General features: G+C 41.1%; 2 protein-coding genes across 3 annotated transcripts in view; one reads left to right on the top strand and one right to left on the bottom strand.

Annotated features, from left to right (window-relative positions):
* Window positions 1-1,913: 1,913 nt before the first annotated feature.
* On the bottom strand, window positions 1,914-7,266 carry npl (N-acetylneuraminate pyruvate lyase (dihydrodipicolinate synthase)). 2 transcript variants are annotated; one of them, XM_080033424.1, is made up of 12 exons: window positions 7,140-7,266; window positions 6,812-6,896; window positions 6,530-6,603; window positions 5,727-5,814; window positions 5,555-5,612; window positions 4,186-4,261; window positions 3,989-4,081; window positions 3,706-3,851; window positions 3,569-3,615; window positions 3,385-3,469; window positions 3,251-3,290; window positions 1,914-3,136 (listed from the first exon to the last, which is right to left on the bottom strand). In XM_080033424.1, exons 2-12 carry the CDS (start codon window positions 6,889-6,891, stop codon window positions 2,997-2,999), a joined length of 927 nt encoding a protein of 308 aa, XP_079889550.1. In that variant the 5' UTR covers window positions 6,892-6,896; window positions 7,140-7,266; the 3' UTR covers window positions 1,914-2,996. The 2 variants fall into 2 exon arrangements, with proteins under 2 accessions (XP_079889550.1, XP_079889551.1); XM_080033425.1 differs by lacking the exons at window positions 6,530-6,603; window positions 6,812-6,896; window positions 7,140-7,266 and adding an exon at window positions 5,998-6,157.
* Window positions 7,267-8,135: 869 nt separating this feature from the next.
* Window positions 8,136-19,545, top strand: part of edem3 (ER degradation enhancer, mannosidase alpha-like 3) — a gene marked incomplete at its 3' end in the record, with an annotated part of 12,425 nt that continues 1,015 nt past the window's right edge. Inside the window, exons 1-19 of the mRNA XM_080032829.1 lie at window positions 8,136-9,438; window positions 9,610-9,655; window positions 9,961-10,061; window positions 10,219-10,258; window positions 10,499-10,611; window positions 10,826-10,979; window positions 11,400-11,534; window positions 12,639-12,744; window positions 12,927-13,024; window positions 13,256-13,381; window positions 13,483-13,566; window positions 13,818-13,901; window positions 14,169-14,293; window positions 14,868-15,039; window positions 15,138-15,283; window positions 15,657-15,801; window positions 16,201-16,392; window positions 16,668-16,833; window positions 17,523-17,708. Of these exons, the coding sequence (XP_079888955.1) occupies window positions 9,323-9,438; window positions 9,610-9,655; window positions 9,961-10,061; window positions 10,219-10,258; window positions 10,499-10,611; window positions 10,826-10,979; window positions 11,400-11,534; window positions 12,639-12,744; window positions 12,927-13,024; window positions 13,256-13,381; window positions 13,483-13,566; window positions 13,818-13,901; window positions 14,169-14,293; window positions 14,868-15,039; window positions 15,138-15,283; window positions 15,657-15,801; window positions 16,201-16,392; window positions 16,668-16,833; window positions 17,523-17,708 (2,335 nt within the window). The 5' untranslated portion in view covers window positions 8,136-9,322. The remainder of the gene's footprint in view (window positions 9,439-9,609; window positions 9,656-9,960; window positions 10,062-10,218; window positions 10,259-10,498; window positions 10,612-10,825; window positions 10,980-11,399; window positions 11,535-12,638; window positions 12,745-12,926; window positions 13,025-13,255; window positions 13,382-13,482; window positions 13,567-13,817; window positions 13,902-14,168; window positions 14,294-14,867; window positions 15,040-15,137; window positions 15,284-15,656; window positions 15,802-16,200; window positions 16,393-16,667; window positions 16,834-17,522; window positions 17,709-19,545) is intronic.

Raw genomic sequence — 19,545 nt, 5'->3', positions numbered from 1 at the left:
ATATATTTAAAAACAACTCAGTGGAGCAAGGAGCTCTACACAAGAGAAAACTATTTGAACTCCCAGTGTAAATGCCAGTGAGAATCCCCCCTTTATTTAAGGAATTTCTCGAGAAGTAGAGTTACACACACACACACACACACACACACACACACACACACACACACACACACACACACGCACACACACACACACTCATAACCAAGCATTCCTAGTGGCTGATGCATTGTTGCCATGTGAGTATCCTCCACCAAAGAACGGTCAGGCCGTTGAGAGATGCACTATCCAGATCATGAAACGGGTCACTAGAACTTTCACAACCTGGCATTCTTGTGACTCATGATGAGTGAGTCAGATCAGATGGCCGGTCCTCGGTCCATAGAGTCAGTACTGTCACAGGCTGCAGACCTGACACGACACAGCCCACACCACGTGACCCTCTGCGTCTGGCAAACCGCATGTCTGCTGCCCGCCTGGGCTCTTCATGGAGGCAAGACTGCACAAGCTGAGGGAAACAGGATGAACGAGTAGATAAAAGTGTGTATCCCTTAGTCGAAACAGAAAAATAACATCCTTTTTTATAGTTTGGTTGTGTTTGTAATTAGTGGTCAAAATATTATATTATTTTATGATATGTTACCATTATACCATCCTGCTGTATTATCTGCATTTGTTTTTTTCATATTTGAGATGTAATATAATGAAGCTGTACTTCTGTGAGTAAATCCTTCCTCTATATAAGAATAACTGGACATTTTTCAGGATAGGAAGCATGGAGGAAGTGTGTGGTGAGAAGGACAGTGGGGGGTCAAGGAGAGCAAAACAAAACAGAGGGTCCCTGCGAACCTGCTGCAAACTCACAGTATGTAAAGTCGCTGTAACCTTTGATCATTTGACCCCTGGAGTCCAAGTGTACGTTTGTGCTAACTTTGACAAAATTCCCTCAATGCATTATCCTCGAGTCGAAGTTGACATTTGTGCAAACTTGGCCAAGACAGATGGGCGGACAACATGAAACCATAATGCCTCCGGCTTTTGGCAATTGGTGGCACGGAGGCATAATTACATATGTTCAGGACAAACTACGTGGACTTTGAGAAAATAAAGAGGCTACAGGGCTTATGATGATACAATGAATATATTAATAGTGCATTGTAATAGCAATAGAAAACGTGACTCTTATCACGTAACAACTTCAATATGTTCGATGCAGGCACTGATACCAAAGTGTAATGTCTTTTTGTGTTGCAGTTGTGCAGCTGTACCCATTCTCCCATTCAGTCAGATTCAGGGTAAAAGCTCATTTGCTTTGCTTAACATGCCTGCCTGAACAGTGCTCCCTGTTTGTGCTAGTGTCAAATATTGGTTACAGGAAGAGACAAACATCATTGTAGTGACCTCCTTGACCTCGTGGGCTCACTGTAGCTCGATCCAGAGACTCCCAACACACACACAGTCCTCACAAGGGGCTAATATAGTCCATGACAAGACCTGCAGCCTGATGCTATACTCCCTGCAATTCTTCTGAATCAAAGGGTTTCCTTTGGAGTAATATGAATAGACTCATGACAAGACACGACTTGAACAAGCCGATGATGAGTAAAAAATAAAGTAATATACTTTGGAAATAAGACTTAGTGAGAGTGAAGAATCCATATAGGCCTATGGTGCTTGGATCTTAAATGTGATATAGAATTGGGGAATAATGAACTGAATTTAAAGGCAAACCTTAGTCTAGGTTTAAAGGTAATCACTAGTTGGTCAAATCCATCCAATGATGAGAGTTCTAAAGAAGAAAAAAAGAAGATCTCTAAAAAGGAAGATACATTTTCTTACTTTCAGTTGATACGAATAATCAAATACAAGAAATTTTAGTAGAAACAAAGTATTATTATTTCTAAGGAAATGCAGGATAAGAGAAGTGTCAGACACAATGCAGAACACACAGGCCTTCAAGATAATCTGACCTTGAGATTTCCAAACTTTCCGGAAACCGAACCGAAGAAAGACATGCGAATAACTTATCAACCAACAAATAGCAACGGCAAATTTATTTGCACATTGTATTTCCCTTTATATTTTATTCAGAAAGTACAACAACAACATGTACGAGAACTTGTGTTTAACTCAAAATAAAGGCGGAATTTTATTCACGAGTGTTTGTAACAAACTTGTTGTTTAAGTTTTTTTCTTGGAGTGTCAGACAGTGAACATATTAATGTCCCTTCTGTGTCAGTTGGCCACAAGGTTCCGAGGAGGGAAAGAAAAGGTAAAAATATATATATATATTACATATTTTTTAGGTAAAACATTTTACAAATCTGAACCATAAAAGCAATGTTTTAGTGAAAGCGCCTTTCACGCTGATAATTTTTGTCAAGTGACTGGATTTGTGATGGTCCCCTGAAAGTGTCACATTTCCCTTGGCGATTGGAGCAAGTTACTTTTCCCTTTTAATGAAATGTCAAACATGGAGACCGAAAATACTTATTTACATATTTGATTTTCTTCTCCAGATAAAGGCAATGACTGAACCGTAAAAATAATCTAGTAGCCTATATTCCATCAAGAGAACATACATTTGTGATGCCATTTGCTATTTGAATCTTTCATAATACTTAACAGTACAAAGTAGGGGTAAGTTCTAGGACATTTGAAAGGTTAAAGTGTAAGACTGGCGGATCATTTATAGATGTAGAGCCCTAAGTTGTGAATAAGGCCACTTAAAAGCTTAATGAGAATTTAGTGGGACAAATGGAAAGGCGGTTTATCCTTGATCCATTCAGTGGTATTGCTGTTGACGCAACGTGTAAACCAGTTCAGAATGTGCTGGTTTTGTTAGAACAACATGACGGCACAGTACAGCAAGCGGATCTTTCGTTGTCACAGACAGTGCACCTGGAGTGTTTATAACGGGACGGAGGCTAGCACCAAATGTTGGGTTACGGAGCCATTCTCAGTCTTCAACAAATCATGTGTGAACATATCAAATGTTTTCAGGTAAATATGCTGCGATATTTCTTTGCGATGGACTGAGCGCGATCCAGTGGACATGGCATGACGGGGAGGCGAGGGGGCCCCAGACACAGGCCGGACACTTCAGCCATCAGCTGCTTGTTCACACCCAGGTCGAAGCCTGTCAATAAAAATAAAGACGTTTAAAAATAAAATGCAGCTATACAAGAACGCATGTTTTTTTTAAAAATTGGATTTGATAGAAAGAAATCATCACGAGACGACTGTCACTCACCAAGTTTCATGGCATAACTAAGAAGCTCTTGCAACTTGAACTGTTGGTGTAAATGAAACAAAGATGTCAGCAACCAAAACTAATGTAGCACGGAGCATTTTGGGACAACAACAGGGAGACTGGGCAGTATATACCTGTATTGTCCTGGCTTGGACAAGGTCGCCTTTCTGAAACGCTGCAAGGAGCTGGTTGAAGTCACATCCTACGTAGTTATATGTGCTGAGGGTTGGAGACATTTTTAACACTTTTACTTGTCAATAAGAGAGAGAATGAAAGGAGACAAAGCATTGTGCATAATATGCAGGATCACATACTGACCTGCCAACTGCTCCGTTGGCTCCCATAGCCAGAGCTGCAAGCAGTTGCTATGGAAAATTGAAAGAAAGTTAGCATGTTAGGCCCCATGGAGGAAGTCACATTCATAAAATGCTGTATATGCAATATAAGCAGCTGACCTCGTCCACGCCGTAGAGGAATGACCAGTGAGGCTTACTGTGGCTGACACACAGGCCAAAGTCCATCAGGTCACTCCCACTGAACTTCACACCTCTGAAGGAGGGAATGAGCTTCTCTATATCCACCAGCACGTCTCTCACCAGCACTGAGCAAAAAGAATAACACATCTCACATTTAGTGAATATTGTCTGACATTTAACATGCTTCAAGTGGTTAAGGATGCAGAATCTCTCTTTTTCTAAACGGCACGAAGATGCAAAAATCAAACATCAGCAGCACTACCATTGACGCCGGTGACAGCTGGAATATGATAATAGTAGAAGGGCAGAGTAGGGGCGACTGAAGCCACTTCCTGGAGGAACTTCTTCAACACATCTGTGGCAGGACGAGAGGGAAAGCAATTCGGAAATTGTACATTGTTGGAGAAATTGTGCTTTCAGTGTGCATGATAATATTGAATTAAATGCTTTATATGATACCTGCAGTGCTGGGCTTGAAGAAGGAAGGCGCTATGACTGCTATCCCATCAGCACTGATCTCTGCTGCATGGCGAGCCTAGAGAGAAGAGGAACATGCGAGGAAGAACAATAAAAACGAAGGCCATTTGTAGCTACTGCTATGGTCAATGTTTTGAACCTAATAGTTTCTACAGTAGAAGTCATGTGTTTTATTTCTTCTTTTTCAAAGGAATAGTTGAACATACGCATATTTGTTTTCTTCTGCTGAGAAATCGGACGAGTAGATCATTCAACTCTCATATTTGCCCATTAATTGCCAAGCTACGGTCAGGATTCAATTAGTATAGCTTAGCATAAAACCTGGAAACATTGGGGCCTGGCTCTGAATAGTAACAAAATATGTCTGCCAGCATCTCATAATCTCACTAATGAATTGTATAATTTAATCCATGCAAAAGCAGGATTGTGACACTATGTCATTTTACAAGGAATTATGTGCTTAGACTACATCTTGGCTAGAACCAGTAACTTTCTAAAGTTAGTGTAATGGTCTGGAACATCCCCTCCCTGTAAAATGGCAAATTTGCCATAATGTCCAACTATTCATCTAGATGTAGCATGCCATCACATACAACTGACATCAAACTATTTCTCAAACAAGAAAACTAATGTGGAAGGCTCTGAAAAAATAGGGAAATCACAGACTCAGCTATGTAGACAAGGCAGGCTGAGTGAAATTGCATGCACCATAAAGACAAATGAAAACACTTGATTAAAAATACCCCCAGGAATTAACTCTACCTCAAGAAGAAAACTGGTAGAATTATTAATGTGGCAACACACGATTTATAGTAGAAATACACATGGTTTTCTATCAAACTACAATACATGTGTGATAACAAAAAGTAATATTTAGGCCTAAAGTGTTTTTTTTAACTGAACTTCCCTTAATATTTAAGCCTTTATATAAAATGTCAAAGGAGAATAAAATATTAAAGACAAAACCATTTTCAAGGTGGATCAATTATATATATTTTTTGTATTTAATTGTGTTAATTATATTTTAATTGCAATGCATCTAACAGGACATATATGGTGAATGGGAGGCACCCTGCAGCTACTTACTGTATGACTGAAAAATATATGAGCCTGATTAAAAGTCACTATAGATAAACCACTGTGTTTCAGCCTGACCGAATGAATCAACTATTGTTTAAGGTTAAAGCCTGAACACTATAGCCTGACTGGGGACAGGCTAGTTACTGTGGTAATTTAAGACCGACTTAAATAAAACTGCATTACGAAACATTTACAAAACACATGTTCTGGTCCTCTTGGGACTGATGTGTTTTCTCATGTTCAAATTACAATACAAAAGGCGGTGACTCACCAGTTCTTGGGAATCTTTTAGACTCATGCAGCCGACATGCACAATCACCTGATCCATTCTGTAAAAGACATGCACATGCAAAAAGTTTTACAAACCGTCAGCTCTTTTTTTTAACCCCTTCCTGCATTAGACAAAACATATGGACATATGTCAGGGCTTTGTGACCACTTACTTCCCCTTGGCTCTCTGACACCACTCCTCTGCCAGGATTTTCCTCTCCTCAACCGTGAGAGACATGCTCTCTCCTGTGGTTCCATTCACTGTAAGCAAAGTACAGACTAGTTTTATATACATAGCACCTTCCACATCAGAAGACAACACAAATTGACCTGCTAAACTAGTTCTAATGCAAACAATGATGCATTTCCGTTTAGCATCTCACACAAAATCCAAAAAGGCAAAGACATCATAAATATCTAAATTACGTAGCCACATAGCCTAACCTGGCAACACCAGACCCTCAGCCAAGGATGGGTAATGCCCTTTTTTCGGGGGCAGAAAAATGGAAGAAAACCTCTAACCCCAACCCATTCATAGAGGGAGCACCACCAGGAAAGCTGATAGCACAATACGTTCCAGGAAAGAAAAATTTTCGTGGGTGATTAGCGGTGATGCAGAGACAGTGACGGTGAGATAAGAAAGTTGACACAATCATCCTCTGCCGGTAAGGCCACACACAACTAATATGTAAATGGTGACTCCTACTACAGGATGAAGCTTGTTAGAGAATCTATGATGAGTCATAAGGTTTGACAAGATTGTGAAATTAAACAGTAATCCTGTTTAACGCACAGGAAACACAGGTTAGTCTAGATCAATGTAGAGAAAAGGGCAAACTCTTGTACGTATATCTTCACCTCATCCAACCTTTATCTGGTTTCTGCTCCAAGGACAGACTGTGCAATAACATGCAATAACAGGGTTGATTCAGACAATGTCGAATTCCCAAAAAGAAACATCCACTCGTTAACTTACCAAATATGCTTTTTACACTTTGCTTCTCTGTCAAGTAGTCAATGTAAGGTCCAATCACTGATAGGTTGATTTCACTGTTTTGGGAAAATGTAAAAAAAAAATATATATATATATATATATTATGTAAAAAACTAAACAAAAAGCTAATGTAGCCTATATTCGATTGTCCATTCTCATTATAATGACGACCAACTCAGTACATCAAAACAGGTCATTTATGGCTGGAGTCATGTAAAAAACATACAGACGAGAAGGGGGAAATAGTTTCTGATGGCTACCTACCCTTGGGCTGTAAATGGGGTGAATGTGGCTGCAACCAGTCCTGTCAGCTTTTTATCAACTCCAGGAGCCATGACTGACATAACTACTGACATGAAGAAAGAAAGAAAGAAAGAAAGATAATATAAGTATCCAATTATAGGCTACATTTGTATATGTTTATAACACCATATTACTGTTGAAAGACAGAATTGCATACAAATATAGGATCATGCAGAGCCATGGTAAATAATATAGTCATGCATTAGGGTTATAGGGATCGATTTATGAAAAATAAATGTAAATATCCCGTCGGTAATTAGGCCGATACATCCAGAAGTCAACCCCTTACCTGTGCGCTGCTGACATCAGTTGCAGGATACTGGGGTAGTGAATTAGTCCTACCATTTATAATAACTTGCTTTCTCGGACACTAGTCAGAGATTTGTTGATATGTCTGTCATGTGAAGCTATCGAAGTGTCAAGTGACACAGCAAAGCTTCATGGGAAACGTAGTTTATTAATGAAAAACAAAAAACATAACCGAGATAAACATGGATTCACTACAATGAATTAGGCTACAAAATAGGCCTATGCAGCAAACTCCTTAACAAGCAGAGTGTAGGCTAGTCTATTTTAAGTTTTGATAGTGATTATTAGACTATTTTATTTAAGAAACATTGACGCTGCATTCAATTGTTGTCGGGATTTTCTATTTTATTAAAAAGTGCTAGCCTACACTAGAAAATGGAAGTCCGCTGTAGGCTACTCCTACATAATAAATCCATGCATCCATGATGATAGAAAACACAAACACTAAAACACAAACTGGAATTTCCCTTTTTGTGGGATAACTTAGTTAGGCCTACTAATGGTACACGCATTGCATTTTGCCTATATCATTAATGATTATCGTGGCTTTAGCGCTATTTTATTATTTGAAAAATAATATAGCCTACAATTGTATAAGGCTATTTATTTTTCGTTATATCTTATCGAATTTGAGATGTTGGCGCTAACTTTTACGAGCTTACATGATCCGCACTGAATGCAACACAAGTGTAAATGGTTAAACGATTTGGTCTTTATATTTCAATATTTTTGACTTTCAGGAAAGTTATCCAAATGCCCTTGAAAAGCCTTTAAAAGCCATTACACAACTGGCTATGGTCAGGTTTAGTTTGCATGTGCTTTATAGGCAGGTTAGGGCCATGTATGCAAATCCAAGCGAATTAGCTTTTTGGCCTGTGAGAAAATGGGGCCTGAAAGGATAAATTCAGGGAAAATTTAACCTGCCATTCACGGAAGCGGATGTTGTTGACGTTTTCATCGCAACGGCTTCCGGTTTTTAGGACAGGCTAGCTCGGCTAGAGAGAAGCATACGGTGACATTTTCCACTTTATTCTTCGAAGGATAGAAACATTTGCGGGGCTGAGCCCGCTGCTCAACAATGGACGCGGCTGTGGTCGTTTTGTTTAGTGTTTTCGCTCAGTCTTTTGTGAACAGCTTGGCTAGTTAGCACATTGGGCTAACTGGCCAATTAAAGCCTTCCAAGTGCTCGGTTGCTTGTCCGACCAGCTGACGACTGAGACAACTGTCAAGAGAAGGAAATAATTAACTTGTATCTGAAAGGCGATTTACGGTTAACCCGACCGTGTGATAACAGGAGCTGCCATGAACAGGAGCTGCCAAGGATTGCTGGTTTGTCTTCTTGATTTAATTGGCTGTGTAGGTTGTGTGGTGTAAGTAAAGCGATTTGAGGAGTTGGATTATAAAACAGGGACTGTTAACCCGGCGTTTGTTTACAGTGAGTCTTAAATATGGCGATTTGTTTTGTAAGCTCATAAGGCAAGAAGCGCCCTTCGTTGTTCTTGCGTGAAGACTACATCCAGAAAATAACATTATTGAAGTCATATTTAGATCGCAGGATACATTTCTTCCTTTGACGGGGCTTATGGGCAGAGTGACCATGGACCTATAAAGAAAGAGAGTGACACGTAACTAGTCTTGTGCACGTGGAGGTGTCACACCTGTGCACAATAGGTCCGGGCGGGGGACAGCTGGGAAAAGTAAACAGGCGTGTTACACCAACCTGCCAAGAGGACTTGAAGCAAGTTTGCACTTCAACTTATGGCTGCTACATCTCTACCAGTCTCACAAAGGTATTCTGTTACTTGAAATAGCTACATTCCTCCCAAGTACTTGATTGCAGTTTTAACTTCTGTATATCAAAGCGCACATTTGTACATGGCCACTTTTTTTACTATTGGTACTGTTTTTGGTGTTTTTTTTTGCTGCTGAGAAAGATGGACTGTAACTGCAAGCTGATTTGATTACATGATGCTTTTTCTGTAGCCACTGATTAATAGGCGTTACATCCCAGGCTATGATAGGAGGTGTTTAAACATGTTCTCAACGGTATAACATTAGTGGAACGTAGTCGTAGGTTTATAATTCGTAGGTTGTTTGGTTAGGGCAATGGTAATGACTAGGTATTTACTCAGTGACTGTTTGAGAACCAAACTCTAGTTGTGTATGCATATCGCTTGCCCAGCTACCACAATGCCGGCTGTACTGTTCCTATCGTTGCTGCTTGGAGCATTATGCAGCCACGGACAGGCCATGTCACGGGAGGAGAAGCAGAAGTTAAGGTGAGCCGTGACAAACACCCCCTCAGAGTGTAATGTGTGAAAGACACACACATACCGACATAAACACACACACACACACACACACACACACACACACACACACACACACACACACACAAACAAACAAAAGATCTTCTGAATGTTGACTTGTGTTTTCCCCTCTCACCCAAGGAACCAAGTGGTGGAGATGTTTGACCATGCATATCAGAATTATATGGTAAGTTATGCATTGCACTCGATTCCTTCACAGACATTTTGCTGCATTTTTGTAGCTTGTTAGATGGAGTCAAGAACATGTACAAGTACTTTGTGTATCCCTGCCATGGCGTACAGAATAGGTTGTATAAGAAGTAATATGTTTCTTGGTAATGGTAACACTTACACTGTTATTTCAATGACATCTTAATACCTTTATCAGCCCCAGCTGGCGTTTGGCAACTTCCCTCATGTTGGATACAATGAAATACAATGTATCAAGGTCAAAGCAAGGTGTTAAAAAGGAGACTTCTATGTGACTTTCAGGACCATGCATACCCAGCTGATGAGCTGATGCCACTAACATGCAGAGGTAGAGTGCGCGGACTAGAACCCAGTCGAGGAGACGTAGACGATGCCCTAGGAAAGTGAGTATCGCATTGCTTTTGTGCCTCAAGATCTAATATATATTAACACAGCACTGATAATGACACGGATACACACACATAACCACGCCTGGTTTAGCACTTGGAAGAGTGAGCATTGTAAAAATGTTAACTGTTTTTTTCCCCTTCTCTCTGATAGGTTCTCTCTGACCCTCATAGACACTCTGGATACTCTGGTGGTCAGTATTTTCCATTTTCGGTTGTCTTGTATATTTTCTGGGTTATTATTTTGAAGTTAGCTATAACTAATTATAGTTACTCATTAACTATTAGTTTAAATGCAACTAATGGGTCAGGACACAGTAGAGGTATTGAAAACAATTAAAGTGACATTTCTGTGGTAAATTTTCTGCATAATATATTATGTTAATACTTTAAGCCTGATTTTCGCACTTGTATCATTTATTTGTCGTTGGCAGCTTTTGAACAAGACGACAGAGTTTGAGGCGGCAGTGAGGAGAGTGCTGAAAGATGTCAGGCTGGACAACGACATTGTGGTGTCGGTCTTTGAGACCAACATTCGAGTCCTTGGGTAAGAAGCACGTTAATCGCTAAGAAATTAATTGTTAACAAACCACGCATCACATAGGACATTTTTACACTAGTGTACTTTCTGGCTTGAAACAAACAGAACAGCTGTCAAGAAGACTTCAGTGACAAGAAATGACTAAATTGTGTTGTTTATATATAATTCTTAATAAGTGGTTATTGGGTGTGTGTGTGTGTGTGTGTGTGTGTGTGTTCAGAGGTCTGTTGGGAGCACACTCCATGGCTGTGATGCTGAAGGAGGGAGGTCAGAACATGCAGTGGTACCAGGATGAGCTGCTGCATATGGCCAAGGAGCTGGGCCACCGACTGCTGCCAGCCTTCAACACCAGCAGTGGCCTGCCGTATCCCAGGGTGAGTCAAATGCATACAGGCAAAAAAACATAATTCAAAAAAACATGTACTGTAGTCTGTTGAAGTTGGGGATACTCAACATGAATGTCATAGATTCTTGTTGTGTCTCAGTGTTATTCCCATATTATTTAAATTTAGGATGTTGTTTTTTTGTAATGTGGGGTAAGACAAATTCTCTTTGAGTGTTAAGTTTACAGTGTTGTTTCATGAAGATTATTATTAATAGTTTATTCACTCATTTCCAGGGTTTGCCATATGACAGATGTGCATTCGCTGCGGCCATGACTACATGTTCCCCTTTTTTCTGCTTCACCGCTTGCAGCTGCCACAGCTTTTAAAGCGGTTCACATTCTCTTGTGAACCGAGCGTGACTCTAAGGACGGCTTTTGCAATGTTTCTTTTATTTCTTCTGCTTGACAGGTGAACTTGAAACATGGCGTCAGGGGTCCTGAGACGAGAACAGGCACAGAGACAGACACATGCACTGCGTGTGCAGGAACCATCATACTGGAGTTTGCTGCCTTAAGTCGCTTCACTGGGGATCCTGTGTTTGAGGTATCAAATGTTCAGAAGATGATAAGATCTTCCTCTGCCCATCTTAACACGCCACACGTATTTAAAGCAGACAACAGATTTTTTATTTGTTGTTGTTTCAAAAATACTTTGGCCTCCAGCATATCTAAAACAGTAAAATCTTTATTAGGAATAATCTCTTCTTGAGGCTTAAATAGCTGAGGTAGTTATTTACGAGTAACAATGTTCTAATACGTAAGGAGGCCATCAGCTGTTTGACCGCACACGTATCTGCACTGCACAGCCACACCCTACATCCGGCTCATCTCTTTGTTAACCAGGAATCCATGTTCCACTTTTATGTTTTTGAAGATCAGGTTTCAGAGACCTGTTTTTACAGAACCTCCCTGTTGTTTGAAGACAAATGATGCCAAATACATGACCTATTAGTTTATACAGATACAGCATATGTCATGCATCTCATGTATTCCCTTAGATGTGATTTGTTGGCCTTTTTCCCCTGCTAACCTATGTACATTGCTCCTATCGTATGTAGATGATTTGGTGTAGCATAATGACCAGTTGGTGACATGAAAAACCTGATCTGCATGTTCTATAGCAACATTTAACTATTTTAAATCATATTACAGCTTTTTTTATTTGATGTTATTTGTGCCAACTGTCTTCACATTAGTCATGTTGAGGATTACAGTCTTTTAGGGTCAAACAATATTGTGTAAGAAAACAATTGTATCCAGGCTTTAAAAATCGATGCTCTTCATTATTTTTTGTTGTAGGTCTCATATGTGTCGTCTGATATCCTGATTTTCACCAGAAATGACTGTTAACATTTTGCTTTGCAACTTTTTTGTCACAAAATTTTAGGATTAAGGATTTATTTGGGATCTTTGTAAGTTTGGCTGTTGGCAGTTACTTTTTAAAGCTTTTATGAAAGACATTTCAAATATTTTATATTTTTCACTTCCGATATAGAGCCTGGGACTTGTTCACTTCCTGGCAGCAGTTAGACTGCTCATCAAGTACAGAGTCAATTACTGTGATATTCTAACAGCCAACAGCTACTGCAGATGGATTTTTTTTTAGATTTTCTTAATCAATAATTCACCCTTTGCTCAAAACACACAGGCCCATGCCCGGAGAGCCATGGACTTTCTATGGGAGAAGAGACAGAGAAACAGCAATCTGGTGGGAACCACCATCAACATCCACTCTGGAGAGTGGGTCCGCAGGGGTGAGAGAGTGGAAGGGAGTGGGTGGATGATGAGAGAAGTGGGAGTTGAGGAGGTAGGGAGTGATGTGTAGACAATGACATGGGAGAGTGAAAAATCAAGTGTAGTGGTAAAACACAGTATCAAAGAGAGCAGTTGGTTGTACAGAGGGTGGATGGGTAATATAATTATTGTATATCTCCAGACAGCGGAGTCGGAGCGGGAATCGACTCCTACTATGAATACCTGCTAAAGGCCTACGTCCTCCTGGGAGACGACCAGTTTCTAGAGCGGTTCAATATTGTGAGGACACGCACACACGCGCACACACACACACACATACGCACACGCATGTAGAGTAATGTAATGCCTCTGTCTGCATTATAGCATTTTTGTCAAAGTAGCTTCTCTGACATAGAGCAGAGTTGTTTGTTGTGGATTTTACGATTGTGTTTATTTTTACTCAGAAAGATACTTTTTATCACCAAGCACCATGACACTTTTTTTTTTTTTTATATTTTGCATCCCATTTAGCACTATGCATCTATAATGAAATACATTAGCCAACCTCCGCTGCTGCTGGATGTCCACATCCACAAACCTCTGCTTCCCGCTCGCACCTGGATGGACTCTCTGCTGGCCTTCTTCCCTGGACTGCAGGTCAGATTGGATCATGTTAATTGGAGCTCACATTCTCTTCATTTTGGCTTGTACCATCTCAGTAACCTTGTATAATACCATTCATGCTTTTCATGTCTCAGGTGTTGAAGGGAGATATCCGTCCTGCCATCGAGACTCACGAGATGTTGTATCAAGTCACAAAGAAACACAACTTCCTCCCAGAGGTAATCTGTCTCCCTGTGTATCAAACATGTAATACCACAGTGCATCTTAAGGCTTTACTTGCATTGTGTCATTTGACCGTAGAGCCACAGTATGGCTGATGGTGTCACCAACCATAGCAGTTTTTGGAAGTGACCAAGCTTCTATTTCACGCAACACAGCAGCATGTTAGTCTCGTCTGTCTGTTTTTTAATTACAATGTTTGGGGTGGCGTGCTGCTGACCTCTTTCGTCCTTCTCCATCTGTCCCCCAGGCGTTCACTACTGATTTCAGGGTACACTGGGCCCAACATCCCCTGAGGCCTGAGTTTGCAGAGAGCACCTATTTCCTTTACAAGGTAATTTATCAAGGGAGCTTGACATAATGTGGACGTTCCCTTTTCACCGCTACCGTACAGACATTTTTAAATGTTGTTTACTTGCTGTTATATTTAATCTTCATGACATTTTTTGTCCAAAATCTCAAGGTACACCAGGATACATTTACAATGTTTCAGAAGCACTTGTCTCCATTTCTGCTGTTCCTAAGCAGCTTCCTACAGAGACCACACAGGAGTGTTTTTAATGATCATATAATAATTCTTTGTCCTCTCTCCTTTTCCCAGGCGACAGGAGACCCTTACTACCTGGAGGCGGGTCGCACCATCCTGGACAACCTCAACCGCTTTGCTCGGGTCCCCTGCGGCTTCGCTGCAATGAAAGACGTACGCACTGGGAGCCACGAGGACAGGTGAGAATATGAATATGAATAATATTGGCAAGATGATTGGTAGGGTGATGGACTACTAAACTGCAGCCATTTAGACACGCTTAAACAATCAACTTTATTTGTAAAGACGACGTTAAAAAAAAAACAGTACACCTCACAGGTAAATTGATGGTTTATATTGTGAAGAATAATAATGAACAATGGCTGACTTTGGATGTAAAAATAGGACATTTTGTTTTGATGCAAAAACACACTTATTGATGGCAACAAAATAATTTGAATGATGCTATAATCAAAAAAAAAATATATATATATACAGTATATATATATAAAAGGGATTAAGAAATTAGGAGTAGGCCTATAAAACATTAATGAGCCATGTTATGCTTTTTTAAATAACGCCAAACATATTACATTTGATATACAGTATCTACAAAATGCTGATACTGATAACAAATATGGGCCTGCTGATGGAGTCGGGCTCTGCTTTGCAATGCTCTTAGTGATTATTTGACAAATGAAGTAGTAGTTTAAAAGTAATCCAGATTGTCATCCATACCTCCGCCATATCTTGCGTCTCTTTCTCTCCTGTCAGAATGGACTCCTTTTTCCTGGCCGAGATGTTCAAATACCTCTTCCTGCTGTTTGCCGATAAGGAGGACATACCTTTCGATGTGGAGGACTACATCTTCACAACAGAGGCACACCTGCTGCCCCTGTCCCTCTCCACCGCCCCTCACTCTAAATCTATACGCTCAAACAGAACGGTAATCTAGTGTCAGAAAATCGTCAACCAATTCAAGCTGATGAAAGCATTTTACACATTCCAGTTCCTAACAACAGTCTCTGTAATGTACTTCTTCAGTCAGAGGAGGAGCTGGACGACTCCAACTTTGATTACACCTGCCCCAACACTCGCCTCCTGTTTCCTGACCCCGCCTACCCCCGTAACCTGAGAGAACCAATCCGTAGTGCTGTGGACAAGAGCTGTCCCCGTGCTGCTCCGCACCGGTATGTATACAATAGATAGAGGTTTGACCAGGTCATATGCCTTCACATTTTGTATATTTTTCCCGATAGCATGAATATTTTATTACATTTTTACATAAACAACACAGACCACAACACTTACAGCTCAGACATGACATGGCACCAGGATAAAAAAGAAAAAAGTTGGAGGGAATAAAAAATTATGAATTAGACAAAAAACAGGGTTACAGTGGGTTACAGTGGGACTGGTTTTCCAAAAAGCAAGAAAATTAATCGATTAAATTCCAAGGACAGGCTAGTGCTGATTTTGGGGGAAACCTCGTAAAATAGCAGATGAGAGTGTGGGGCCTTTTCCATTGTTTTTAACTTCTGGCTCTCCTTTCTGTCCTGCTAGGGAGCCGGGTATGGGCCGTCCTCCACTGAGGGCTCAGGACTTCATGGCAAACAACCCCGACCATCTGGAGCTGCTCAGGAGGATGGGAGTCAGTCTCATTCACCTGAAAGACGGCAGAGTGCAGCTGGTCCAGCATGCCACACAGGTAAAACACAACTCGGATACATATTCAAGCATATCTTATAAAATGATCTTATTTTTAAAATATGCAGAGACCAAACATATGGTTTTTATGCAGTGCATTATGAAGGGTGCATCAAAGGACACAGCCTATTTAACACATGTAGCATGTGGATCTGTGCTTATTATTTAAATGGAACTGCAAAAGAACATACTGTGATAACTTTACCCCATTACATTAATGTATTATTTGTCCCGACTACAAATCATAGTGTTCTTTCCGTTCTGACCTTTAAAAAAAAAAAACTTAAAAAACACCTCTCATCTCTCTCTTTTTCTCTTTCTCTCTCTCTCTCTCTTTCTCTTCCCTCCCCCTCCCCCCCCCCCCCCCCCCCCCCCCCCACTGTGGCTGCCCTCCACTCAGGCGGTGAGTGCGGTAGCGGCAGAGGACGGTGTGCGCTTCATGCAGGAGATGATGGAGCTGTCCAGCCAGCAACAGAAAGAGCAGCTTCCTCCCAGAGCCATTCAGATCGTCTCCCATCCGTTCTTTGGCAGGGTGGTGCTGACCGCCGGCCCAGCGCAGTTTGGCATAGACCTGTCCAAAAGCTCCACTGGGGTGAGTGGGTTTTTGTGGCTCCCGCACACAAAAAAGCTGCCAGCTTTCAAAATGGCCACTTTAACTGTCCTGCTGTTTGTTTTTCCTTAAGAGAGCCACTCCACCCCCCCACCCCCCTGTATATTAAGAGAGCACTTCTTCCACTAGAATGATTTCCTAATTCAAACGGATGAAAAGACTAGTGCTGTCAACACCAGATGAGAGCGTGTAGGATTAGACTTCAAGTGTGCTCCTCCATTGTTTGAACAAAGCAATAATGCATATGTCCTGTGCAGGTCAGAGGCTTTGTGACTGTGGCTGAACCCTACAGTGGCTGTGCTGAGATCACCAACGCAGAGTATGTTCAAGGCCGCATCGCTCTGCTGCAGAGGGGTCAGTGTATGTTTGCAGAGAAGGCCAGACACATCCAGAAGGCAGGCGCCATTGGAGGCATAGTCATTGGTGAGTGAACGATGACCAGTACCCAATGATAAAATAAATGGTTATGCATGTAACATGATAACTGAATAATAAAGCACAACTCAAGTAATCTTAATAATAATAATAGTTTTCGTCCATACAGGAGTTTTTTCAACAGTTGTAAATCCCTTTACAATCCATAAACAGTGTATTATTAGAAAGGATTCATTTTAACAAAGTAACGCACCGTTCCCCTTTCCCTGATGCCACCCCTTCTTATTCTTGAAAATTCTGTCGAAACCATAGACTGTACAGTATATAAAAGGGTGAAAGATGGGAAGGACCAGATAATACGGTGGCAGGAAGACACTCCACACCTGCACGAAAAAGAAAAGGAAGAAGTAGTAGCTTCATAGAATTGTATTGCTGTTTGGATTGGATTGTTTTGTTTGCGCCATCGTGATGGACCAGGATTAAGCCTTTCCCTCCGCTGCGTATTCTCTGTTCCCATGATCCATTACATCATCTAAACTCCGTCATTGGTTATTGTATTGATCGTGAGCCCATCGTGATTGGAATATTACATATGTGCATCTAAACTTTATTTCCCTTTTTTCTTTTTTTAAGGATTCTAAGAATGAATCTTTATTCAAAGTTGTGGACTCATTTTACGCCAATGGATTCATTGTTTGACCACTACCATCTCTCACTGATTTCCTTTTTCCTTGCAGACGACAACGAGGGCAGCAGCAGCGACACGGCTCCCCTGTTCCAGATGGCGGGGGACGGCCGCAGCACAGACGACATCACCCTGCCCGTCCTCTTCCTCTTCCACAAGGAGGGTAACATCCTGATGGAGGCGCTGAAGGAGTACAGGGAGGTGGAGGTGCTGCTCAGTGACAAAGCCAGAGACAGAGGTGGGACACTACTCCCCTCTTAATACACCCCTCCCTTTTAATAGCTCTATGTTCTCTCTCCTCTTTGCTCCACTCATCTCTCCGGATGAGATTGATCACGTCAGTGTACTTATCTCTCTCCAGTGACCGTGCCTCATTATGTGTTGCTTGTGCTTGGCCTCATAAAATAAAGATGTAGGAATTAAGGCACTGTTGAAACCACGGAGATCGTGACTCATTCTTAATCCACCCAACCACTATTATAATGGTGGATGGTGGCAGCGTAAACCTTTATCAATATTGCATCCTCATTTGTTTTGTCTTTTTTTTCCGTATTTGCCCGATCCCTCTTTTCCCTGTGGTGGACTGTAACCGTGCCTCTCCTCTCCTCTCTTTCTTGGCTTCTCCTGTTTCTTTTTTTCGTTTCTTTTTTGTTTTCTATAACCTTCTCCCCTTTTGGATGAGCAGCGGCCATATTTAAAGGTAAACCTCTTCCTGGCAACCTGATTGTGGGCAGTAAGTATTCTTTTCCTTCTTTACATTCTTCTTCCTTTTATCTTGCCTTTTTCTGTTTTCCCTCCTAACTGTAATGCTTTCATCTCTCCATCCCTTCTTCCCGCTCTGGCCTCTATCCACAGTAGTCTGTGTATTATAGAAAAGGCTAAATGCAGTCACAGCGTTGTCATTTGTCATTTCCCAGCATCAGAGCTTAGGACATGACAGCTCATTGTGTCACTGGAGCAAACCAATAGTTACACATGTCGAGGCTGGACAATGTGGCAGGGTATGACCTGACTTGCAGATTTCCGCCATGTGACAGTGGTTTCACAAAAAAAAGTATTTTGTCATCTTGTCCTGATTTTATTTAGCTTGGTCCAACCAGACCATCGTACTTCATTTCATTTGTACAGAAGGTCTGGAACTGCTCTATTTGGCAAACGTTCACTCACTTGGAGGCGGGTGTCTGTTGAAGTTTAAAACTATTGGATCTGCCCAGTGCCACTCTGGATCAGCCAACCAATCGCATAACGTTTGGTCGGGACGTATCATGATGAGCCGGCTTCTGACGGTGCGTTCCAGTTGTACTGGAAACTCGGAAATTTCCGACTTCACTACATATTGTAGTCTATGGATCTACCGGTACCTGGCAACGGTAACGTGCTAGAGCCTAACGTTTAGTTGTTTGGACGAGAAAGGTTGTAGGCGTCTATACTTTCTCGAGCAGATGCACTGGAACACAGACAGGTCGGAACTGAATTATAAATGGTAAATTGCAAATGGACTGCACTTAAATAACGCCTTTCTCTGATTTTCTCAGACATTTTATATTGTTTTTTTGTTGCCTCATTAACCCATTCCCACACACACTCATACACTGATGGCAGCAGCTGCCAAACAAGGCGCTGGCTTACCATCGGGAGCAATTTTGGTTTCAGTGTCTTGCCCAGGTACACTTGGACATGTGGCAGGAGGTGGGGATCTTACCACCAACCCTGCAATCTGTGGACAACCGTTATCTGCCACAGCCACACCGCATGGTTAATGGATAGTTAATGATTAACCAAGCATTAACTATCTGTTAATAACTAATCATTAACAGTTTGTGAATGCCTAATACGCATTAACAACGCATTAACTAATCGTTAATAGCATTAACTAAGCATTAAGTAACGGTTAATTAATGTACCCTTATTGCAAAGTGTTTCCTTAAAAGTCCATGCCTGTAGTCTTTGCAGCAAATCCTCAGTGTATTCTTATTCACATATACAATTTAAACACTAAAACGCATCTTTAATAACTATAACGGAATAAATACACTTTCTTTGTATCCAGATTGGGCAAAATCCACAGTATAACT

This window comes from Ammodytes marinus (assembly GCF_949987685.1).
Source record: "Ammodytes marinus genome assembly, chromosome: 8".
Classification (NCBI taxonomy): domain Eukaryota; kingdom Metazoa; phylum Chordata; class Actinopteri; order Uranoscopiformes; family Ammodytidae; genus Ammodytes; species Ammodytes marinus.
Note: the sequence above shows the minus strand (reverse complement) of the source record. Positions and strands in the feature narration are given on the sequence as shown.

Bases quoted from the DNA above. Each gene is read 5' to 3' on its own strand.
- npl (XM_080033424.1), bottom strand. From the start codon at position 6,891: ATGTCAGTCATGGCTCCTGGAGTTGATAAAAAGCTGACAGGACTGGTT. The intron at 5,815-6,529 runs GTAAGTTAACGA...CTTTGCTTACAG, and splicing joins AAGTGTAAAAAGCATATTTG to TGAATGGAACCACAGGAGAG. The intron at 3,852-3,988 runs GTAGTGCTGCTG...CTTTTTGCTCAG, and splicing joins AGCTGTCACCGGCGTCAATG to TGCTGGTGAGAGACGTGCTG.